Here is a 10,414-nt window from a genome sequence, read left to right as displayed (position 1 = left end):
AAGCTCAGCAGCACACCATAAAACAACAGACTTTTTATTTTGTCTATACAATAGATATTGTCATATTGCAAAGCCCTGGTATAAACTGAATGCAATGTAGATCTGTCAGATCCATAAACTTGAATGTACATTTTATGTCAACAATTATGAAAATATCTTCAGTAATTTTTCTTTCTCTATTCTGTGTTAAAAGGGACCCTATTGTGCCCAAATGTAAAATAAGTCTCTGATATTCCTAGAGTGTGTACAAGAAGTTTCAGCTCAAAATACCCCACAAATAGTCTTTTATAACTCTTTAAAACTGCTCCATTTAGATTTTAATGTCAATTGTGCCATTTTGGTGACTGTCTCTTAACATTTAATTGAGATTGTAGTCCCAGCTCTTTTCAAAAGAGGGCGGAGCTACAAAAGTGTCAGCATAGTGGCAGATTCCAAAACAAGACTAATGTCCCATGCTAGTGAGGGAGAGATCCTCACTAATGGGCGGGGCTTTTCCTCTCTGATGACACATACAAAGGAAGAATGTCAATCAAAGTGTTCCTGTAGACTGTTTTTTTATCAAGTGTGATTATAAAAAAAATATATGTATACATTTTTACTATTATAAGATGGCTATATTCACAGACTGTTGCTACACAATTGTTTAAACCCCTTATGTAAGTGATTTTTAAATAATAGGTCCCCTTTAATGTTGTAATTCAGGTAAACTCTGAACAAACCTGACACTATATATGCTCAAGAATTGTAACATGTGGATCATATGGGCAAATATTTTGCAGGTTGCAGCACAACACCCAATGACCTCGCATTCATCATCGATGGCTCCTCAAGCTTGGGTGTCCCTAACTTCGAAACAGCCAAGCGTTGGCTCATCAACATCACCAAAGGCTTTGACGTGAGCAGCAGACACACTCAGGTAGCGGTTGTCCAGTACAGTGACACCCCTCGACTGGAGATTCCTCTGGGAAAGCATCAGAACAGCCAAGAACTTGTCGAGGCGGTCGGCTCCGTCTCATACCTGGGGGGAAACACGCGGACTGGACGCGCCATCAAGTTTGCCACAGACCATGTCTTCGGGATGCCCAACCACACCTCCCAGTCTCCCAGAAACCGCATCGCTGTGGTTCTCACAGATGGCCGTTCACAGGATGACGTAGAGGACGCCGCTATGGAGGCCAGGGCGCAGAATATTGTTCTGTTTGCAGTCGGTGTGGGAAATGAAATCACTAATTCTGAGCTGGTGTCTATGGCTAATAAGCCAGCGTCTACTTACGTGCTGCATGTGGAGGATTACAACTCCATTGCTAGCATATGGGACCTGATGGAGCAGAAACTGTGCGAGGGTGAGTCCTGCTTGACTTTGGAACACATTTTTTGCTATAACCATTGACACTAGTGACATTTATAGGGGTGTAAACTTGGGTCAAACAGTGGTTTGCACTGTCGCCTCAAAGCAAGAAGGTTGCTGGTTTGAGTCATGGCTGTGCCAGTTGGCATTTGGAGTTTGCATGTTCTCCCTGTGTTGGTGTGGGTTTCCTCTGGGTGCTCCAGTTTCCCCCACAGTTCAAAGACATGCGCTATAGATGAATTGAATAAGCTAAATTGGCCATAGTGTCTGAGTGTGTGTGAATGTATGGGTGTTTTCCAGTACTGGGTTGCAGCTGAAAGGACATCTGCTGCATAAATATGCTAGATAAGTTGGCGGTTCATTCCGCTGTGGCGACCCCTGATAAATAAGGGACTAAGTTGATCGGAAAATGAATGATGAATAAACTGGGGGCCTAAACATGTTTGATCCTGAGTAGAGACTTTTGGTCATCGTCTGCAAAGTCATGATGCCTGCCTCCAAGCCAAGCTATTTTTTAACTGGTGACTGTTTAGTGTTGCATGGTTATGCAGATTCTTTGCTTGGATTATTGTTAAAGGGATAGTCCTCCCAAAATGTTGACACTTTTTTTTAAATCTATTTTGTTTCTTTCTTTTGTTGAACTCAGAAAGCAGATATTAAGAAAAATGCTGGTACCTGGGACTTCAATGGTATATTTTTCCTACCACGGAAGTCAAAGGGTCCTAGCAATTAAGATTCTTTAAAATATGTGCTTTTGTGTTCAACAGAAAAAGAAACTCATAAATGTTTAAAACTACATGAGAGTAAATGATTAGTAATTTAAATTTTTAAGTGAAATGTCCCTTCAAAGCGAGTGACGCAGTGGCTCAGTAGGTACTGCCGTCACCTCACTGCAAGAAGGTCGCTGGTTCATGCCTCGGTTGGGTCAGTTGGCGTTTCTGTGTGGGGTTTGCATGTTTTCCCTGAGTTTGCGTGGGTTTCCTCTGGGTGCTGCAGTTTCCCCCACAGTCCAAAGACATGCGGTACAGGTGAACTGAGCAGGCTAAAATGTCCGTAGTGGATGAGTGTGAACGAGTGTAAATGGATGTTTCCCAGATATGGGTTGCAGTTGGAAGGACATCTGCTGCATAAAACATATTCTGGATAAGTTGGCGGTTCATTCCGCTGTGGCGACCCCTGATTAAAAAAGGGACTAAGCCGTTAAGAAAGTGAATGAATGAATATCCCTTCAAAGCTGATTTGCATAATGTTTTAATAAAAAAAAAAATCAGCTGCAGAGGCTTAATGGAGATTTAACTGTTGTTAACTTTCAATAATACACTTTGTCTTACAATTCTCTCTTTCAATTACACTTACATTCAGCTGGGGTCTGTTCTTCATACATGGATTACTCAATTAGCTGGATTTGGTTGTTGACGATTTGACACGATCCAGGATCATTTCATTCTTCAAAACTCATCGGAAAGTTGTTGTTGTTCTGACACGTCTGTTCTTTGTACCTCGCTTAGTTGATCTATGATGATTTGACAGATCCTGGATCTTTTAATCTTAATAACTGATCTCTGGCTAATTTGATTCTTCAAACAAGCTCACAAATCAGATTAGAATGTCTGGATGAACTGATCTAAGATCTCTGCGTGTGTTGTGAAGTACTGATCTATCAATCCTCGAAATCATGATCAGCAATGCAACGATTGGCAGACGGCACCGCAGCGTAATGACATCATCTGATTAATATTCAATTATCCATGTGCGCAAAAGTAAACAGTTTATTAAGTATGGTATGCAATAACTTTCCACCTTTGTTGTGGGCTGCAGGCTTTACACTTTCATGTGTCGAGAGGATTTAGTGATTTATTTAGTTTTACATTTACTGTAGATTAGATGTTCTTTAAGCTTCTTAATCGGCTGAAGGAATAGCTGTTTTGCATCAAAACAGCGTTTTGATATCAGTAAAGGTGTCTGCAACGTTTTGTGAAGCATCAAATTACCATTTTCACGAGTTCACACCTACAGATGTTTAAGAAAAAGCGTAGTTGGCGTGCTTGTCCGGTGAGAGGGCTCTGAGCTCGGGGAAGACACCCCAACGCGTGTTATTCCCCTTATCAGGCAACAGAGAGAAGTTGAGATTCGAGCAAAGTATCTTGCCCGGCCCCAGAACGCTCCCCCCGGGTATGTAATGCTTAAGAGGTGAGGTGTCGGGGTGGTGGAGTGATGCAAGGCATAAGTCAGCGGTGGTGGAAGTCAGCATAAATTGTTCTTTCTTTAAAAAAAAAAACAGTCGAATGCTGTGCATGTCTATTATCATACACAAATTGAACTAAAGCTGGTACCTTAAAATAGTATGCAATGTGTCTAAAAATTCCATATTAACAAATGTCCACTTTGAAACCCTTGGGGAAAACCACCCCATCACAGCCTTTGTACTTTTAATTCAGAGTGCAGATCGCATAAGTTTATATATTTTAAGATAGTGTTTTAAAAAGTTTAAAACAAAAAAGGAACATTTCCTCACACTGAAGTGGTTCTACTCTTTTGTGGTTTTCTTTCTTCTGTTGAACACAAAAAAAAATGTAGTTAAAAATGTCGGAAAAAGCAGCCAATGAAATTCATCATAGCAAAAATTGTAAGGAAGTCAATAACTGTTTTTTTTTTAACAATCCTCCTTTTTTTCCATGTCAACATAAAGGCAGTGCGGTGCACCTCATGTTTTTGGAATGTAAATGCTTGTTCGATGTGATCGGCCACTTGGGTTGTAGTCTTTAAAAACAGCAATACTTTCTTGGCATATTAGACCTACCGCTTTCTGTCGGATATTGGTGAAGAAGTATTTTGTTGTCCATTCTTCCTTAAACACACGACATTCAGAGTAATTTTTTTTTGCCTGACTCATTTTCAGTCATTAACGGTCGAGTGTGTTCTAATTCTACTGGTTGCGCTAACTGTACCCTGTGCAATACTGCCATCAAATGGCGTTCACTTGTATTGCATCATTAATTTACTAATTCTGAAACCAAACCGTTACTAAGAAGCAGCATTTTAAAAACTACCTCGGGGGACGGATGCAAGTCTTCAGTGGCCCACCTCTGGTCTAGAAGAAACAACAGATATATTACATATTGAATTTTCCTCTTAATATACCCAGTTTTGGATTCTCTCATTCACAGAATCAGTGTGTCCATTGCGGATCCCTGGAACGGTGAACGATCAGAAAGGTTTTGATCTAATGAGCCTGATGAAGATCGAGCAGGTGGCTCAGAAAGTTCAGGGCTCTTTGATATCAGAGAGAGCATCACAACTCAGCCCTCGCATGGACATCACCCACAAAACCAGGTGATGTCTGTTTTACCACATCTCATGACTATGAACTGCATTTCAAGCACATGAAGTGTTTAAATGATGTAAATGAGATTTTGATTGAATTGTGGTTGGAAGTGAGTTGACTTTCAGCACGTGTTCCTCACAGAGAGATCTTTCCAGAAGGTCTTCCTCCAGCTTTTGTGTTTGTTGCCACTCTGCGCTTGAAGAATCCTGCTCACTGGATGAAGTTTGACCTCTTAAGAGTGTTATCTCAGGACGGGGTGAAGCAGATCGCTGTGACTGTGAACGGAGCCGACAAGTCGGTCATTTTCACCTGCACCAGCACTCTGAAGACAGAGCAGACCGTCATATTTAATGACCGAGGGATCAAGGTTTGTTTGTTTGTTTGTATACTTTATTGTCCCCTCAAGGGGAAATTTTCTGTAGACTCACCCAGCACTTCAGCAGGTTCTAACACAATAACAATTTAAAAGAATAAGTCAACATGCAAAAGAATTACACACACTATTGTACAGTGTTCGATAGTCTGATTGACACTGGAATAAAAGAGTTCTTAAATCTGTTCCGTTTCCAGCGGAAAGTTCTGTATCTTCTTCCAGAAGGTAAAAGTTCGTAAGATGGGAAGAGTACATGAGATGGGTTACTTAGATCTGTGGAGTTTCTGTGTCACCTTTAAAGGGATAAAACTTGCCTCACCGTTTACTGTTCCTCATGTGGTTTCAAACAATTATGAGTTTATTTCTTCTCTTGAACACAATCGAAGATATCTTGAAAAATGCTGGTTGGTGGCATATATTCACTTCCATAGTAGGAAGAAAAATACTAACAGGAATTCGATGGGTGACTTCAACTAGCATTCTTCAAAATATCTTCCTTTGTGTTCAACTAAAGAAAAAAACTCAAACACTTAATGGGTGAAGGGTGAGTAAATGATGACAGAGATTTCATTTTTGGGTGAACTATCCCTTTAAATCTCTTTTAAAAAAAAAGTCCCACTACCATTTTACATAGTATCTGTACTAAATAATATGCAACATTAGATTTATTGCGTCCCAAATTACCTAGTGTGTTGATAAAGGCTCTCAATTTTGTGGATTTTTTTTTTTTCAAAGTTTTTCATCAACATTACAGTAAATACTTTTTGAGTAATGTGGAATATGGGATATAGTTATGATTAGGCCTGTGCAGTATTGGAAAAATCTGATATTGCGATATTTAAATTTTTTTGCAATAAACATTGCGATTCTAATACAGTTTCACAAAATAGTTTGAATAGCACAACTTTTGAGCAGTCTATCAGTATTCAGGTACAGACATTGAATTACAGCGCAAAAAAAAAAATGCTTTTCTTACTTTGCTTTGTCTCGGTTTCATTCCAAACATCTAGAAATTCTTAGTTCAAGTTAAAAAAAAAAGTTTTATTTTCACCTTCAGAAGAAATAAGATAAGACAAAAAATAAAAGGTCAACTATAATTCAGACTCAACATTGCGTATCTTGTGATCTGACTATTGCTGATGCGCACATTGCGATATCGATGCTGGAACAATATATTGTTTAGCCCTAGTTATTATTAAAATATCTATACACGATGAAAATCAGTTGCAGTCAGAAATTGCAAGTAAATTCCACACGTAACTACTGATTAAATATCAAGTTAGATTTTGAATTAAGCAAAGACTGAAATAATGTTTTCTTCAATTTTAAAATGTACTCCAGTAATCTTTATTTGCTACTTTAAAAAGTCTCGTTTACAGTGAAGGAAGAATCTCAAAGCAGAAATTAAGGTCCCACTTTATATAGTGACCTTAACTAATATGTACTTACATAAGAATTAATAGTTTGTTACAATGTACTTATTGTGTAAATACATGTATTTACTGTCTACTTATGCTTGATTAAATACCAGTATGTAATTACATCTGTAATTAACTTTTGTAATTACATTTGTAAATACACTGTTGACCATCCCTTACACCTTAACCCACCCTTAAACCTACCCACGCCACCAAACCTGTTCATAACCCAACCTCTATCCCAACTCAAAGGCACCACAAGTGTTCTCAAATACATTATAAACACAGTAAGTACATTGTATTGATTTTTTGATGTAAGTACATAGTAGTTAGGGACACTTAATATAAAGTGGGACCGAAATTAAAAATGAGAAAATATAAAATATTTCATTCTACATCTGCATTTGTCTAATACAATTTATTAACACTCAGGTTAATACTTCACATGTAATGACAATTTTATTTACATAACCAGAAAAGCGCTATTTAAAGTACTTATAAAAATGAGTTGAAACAACACAATTCTTAATGTTTTCTGGGGACAAATTATTTGTTTTATGTTCAATCCGCTTTGACAATTAAGTTAGCTTATTCTATTTGTGTTGGGGAAACAAGAAGGGATTGTATGGAAGCCAGCCTTTTTTTACAGTGAATGTAAGGAATTATTATTGTTATTATTATTATTAAACATATGATTTATGTTTCCATAGAGGCTCTTTGACACGGATTGGCACCAGCTGAAGTTCCTAGTGAAGCCCAGACGCATCACTTGTTTTGTGGATGGAGCATATGTAGAAGAGCAGCTCCTAGATCCAGTTGTTCCCATCTACATTAACGGAAAGACTCAGGTGGCCAAGAAAGTCAACATTGAAACAACCGTCCCTGTGAGTGACCTCTTTTTGGCACCCCTGCCTCATCACCAACTTAAGTAAAAGCCTGTCACCATATTATGGTCCAGCACATAAAAACTCTCTCTTTTATATGTTTGTTCTCTTGTCCCAGATTTTACTCCAGAAGTTGCGTCTGTACTGTGACCCTCAGCAGAGTGAGCGAGAGACGGCATGTGAAATTTATTCTGTGGTAAGACTGTATTAGCTCACTGTTGAGTTATGCGACCTTCCATTTGACATGATTTAGCCAGGAAGGACATGTTTCTATCAAACAAATCTAAAGAGTCTCAACCAGGAATGCTCAAACTTTTTCTTGTGAAGGGCTTACACCAAACTTGATTGAGGGTGGTGGGCTGAAGGTAAAAATACCAAATATAAGTAGCCATGGGTAATTTTCTAATGTATTTAATATTTAAAGATAACTAGAAAATATTCCTTTATATTAACTAATGCAGTATTCATTTATTTTCCTTCGGCTTAGTCGCTTTATTCATCAGGGATCGCCACAGTGGAAGGAACCGCCAACTTATCCAGCATATGTTTTAGATAGCGGATGCACTTCCAGCCGCAACCCAGTACCGGGAAATACCCAAACACACTCATTCACACACATACACTACGGACAATTTAGTTAATACAATAGGGCATGTCTTTAGATTGTGGGGGAAACCAGAGCACCCGGAGGAGAACTTGCTAACTCCACACAGAAATGCCAACTGATCCAGCCAGGACTCGAACCAGCAACCTTCTTGCTGTAAGGCAACAGTGCTAACCACTGAGCCACCGTGATGCTAATGCATTACTCATTCATTTTCTTGTCGGCTAAGTCCTTTTATTATTGTGGGGTTGCCACAGCAGAATGAACCGCCAACTTATCCGGGACATATTTTACACAGCGGATGCCCCTCCGGCTACAACCCATCTGTGGGAAACATCCACACACTCATGCACACTCATTTTTGTTGGGTTATATAGGAAATATTTGAGTGATTTCCTTCCCACTTTAATTGATCTTTCTCTTTCTTTTACAGGATGATGAAAGGGTAAGTTACTAGCTTAATGTGTTCATTGCTTTAATGTTTTGTGTTTTAGGTCTTATATAATGTTTTGTGTCCTCAGTGTCCTTCGGATCGCTCTCCTTCTGTAGAAGGTTGTGATTGTCCTAGTGGAAAACCTGGTTTGCCGGGTTTACCTGGGCCTATGGTGAGACAACAAAACCTGCATTTTTAAACACAGTTTAAAGGATTTTTCCTTACAAAAATGTGCATTTTGTCATCATTTACTAATTCAGACTAAACTTGTTATACATCTTTTTTCATTCTGTCATATTAAAAAAAAGAATACATTTGGATAAATTATTGGAAAGCGACTTCTTTAGGATTTTTAAATTTATTTTCTATGCTTGTCAATTTGCAACATTCTTCAAAATATCTTCTTTTGTGATCAACAGGAAAAATACACTGTTTAAAGTTTAGAATCACTTGAGGATATTTAAATTGTGAATAAATATTCATTTTTGTGATCGTTTCCTTTGTATGAATTTAGGGTTTCAGGGGGGAGAAAGGCAGAGAGGGACCTCCGGGGCCTGATGGTAAACCTGTAAGTATAGCAGAATTATTAGTGCATTTGGTCAGGAGATTTCGATATATTTATAACTCTCGTGATCTATGTCCACCAGGGTAAAGCAGGGGAGAAAGGAACATCTGGAGAGCCTGGTCGAGATGGACAGAAAGTGAGTGAAACCATATACATACAGTTGAAGTCAAAATTATTAGCCCCCTTCGATTATTTTTCTTTTTAAAATATTTTCTAAATGATGAGAGCAAGGAAAGTTTCACAGTATGTCTGAAAATATTTTTTCTTCTGGAGAAAGTCCTATTTGTTTTGTTTCGGCTAGAATAAAAGCAGTTTTTTATTTTTTAAACACCATTTTAAGGACAAAATTATTAGCCCCTTTCAGCTATATTTTTTCTCGATAGTCTACAGAACAAACCATCGTTATACAATAACTTGCCTAATTACCCTAACCTGCCTAGTCAACCTAATTAACTTAGTTAAGCCTTTAAATGTCACTTTAAGCTGTATAGAAGTGTCTAGAAAAATATCTAGTAAAATATTATTTACTGTCATCATGGCAAAGATAAAACAAATCAGTTATTAGAAATGAGTTATTAAAACTATTATGTTTAGAAATGTGTTGAAAAAAAATCTTCTCTCTGTTAAACAGAAATTGGAGAAAAAATAAACAAGCGCTCTAATAATTCAGGGTGGCTAATAATTCTGACTTCATCTAAAGATGTTTCATTCCTCTATGCAATGTTGAGACATGTTATAAAAACACACTGATTTGTACTGTGAGTGATAATATTTTTACATATGTAGATATTTATGAAATAACATTAGCTAATAACCCTCAGCTCTATGCTAATATTTTATTGTGCCAATGTTTAATTCACAGGGTGAAGCAGGTGAAACAGGACAAAAGGGGGAGCGAGGACTGGAAGGACCCAAGGTATGTGCATTTTGGGAGTTTTGTTCAAATAAAATAATAAATATATGTACAGCTGAAGTCAGAATTATTAGCCCCCCTTTAAGTTTTTTTTCTGTTTTAAATATTTCTGAAATGATGTTTTACTGAGCAAGGAAATTTTCATAGTATGTCTGATAATATTTTTTCTTGTGAAAATAGTCTTATTTGTTTTGTTTCAGCTAGAGTAAAAGCAGTTTTTAATTTTTTTTAAAGCCGTTTAAGGACAAAATTATTAACCCCTTTAAGCAATTTTTTTTTCGATAGTCTACAGAACAAACCATCATTATACAATAACTTGCCTAATTACCCTAACCTGCCTAGTTAACCTAATAAACCAAGTTAAGCCTTTAAATGTCACTTTTAGCTGTGTAGAAGTGTCTTGAAAAATATCTAGTCAAATATTATTTACTGTCATCATGGCAAAGATAAAATAAATCAGTTATTAGAAATGAGTTATTAAAACTATTATGAATAGAAATGTGATGAAAAAAATCTTCCTTCTGTTAAACAGAAATTGTGAAAAAAAAACG

The 10,414-nt window shown here is 37.4% G+C and overlaps 1 protein-coding gene across 2 annotated transcripts in view; it reads left to right on the top strand.

Annotated features, from left to right (window-relative positions):
• The first annotated feature begins 760 nt into the window (after positions 1-760).
• The window catches only part of si:ch211-106n13.3, a 65,913-nt gene continuing 56,259 nt past the window's right edge, over positions 761-10,414 (top strand). Inside the window, exons 1-9 of one of the 2 annotated variants that reach the window (NM_001045014.1) lie at positions 761-1,343; positions 4,516-4,681; positions 4,815-5,040; positions 7,175-7,348; positions 7,467-7,544; positions 8,447-8,557; positions 8,900-8,937; positions 9,033-9,086; positions 9,813-9,866. In NM_001045014.1, coding sequence (NP_001038479.1) covers positions 761-1,343; positions 4,516-4,681; positions 4,815-5,040; positions 7,175-7,348; positions 7,467-7,544; positions 8,447-8,557; positions 8,900-8,937; positions 9,033-9,086; positions 9,813-9,866 — 1,484 coding nt within the window. Of the gene's footprint in view, positions 1,344-4,515; positions 4,682-4,814; positions 5,041-7,174; positions 7,349-7,466; positions 7,545-8,446; positions 8,558-8,899; positions 8,954-9,032; positions 9,087-9,812; positions 9,867-10,414 lie in introns of both variants that reach the window. The other variant, XM_073919404.1, reaches the window with a different exon arrangement.

The sequence above is a fragment of the Danio rerio genome, chromosome 2 (genome assembly GCF_049306965.1).
Source record: "Danio rerio strain Tuebingen ecotype United States chromosome 2, GRCz12tu, whole genome shotgun sequence".
NCBI classification, from domain to species: Eukaryota; Metazoa; Chordata; class Actinopteri; order Cypriniformes; family Danionidae; genus Danio; species Danio rerio.
This window is presented reverse-complemented; position numbering and strand designations above follow the sequence as displayed.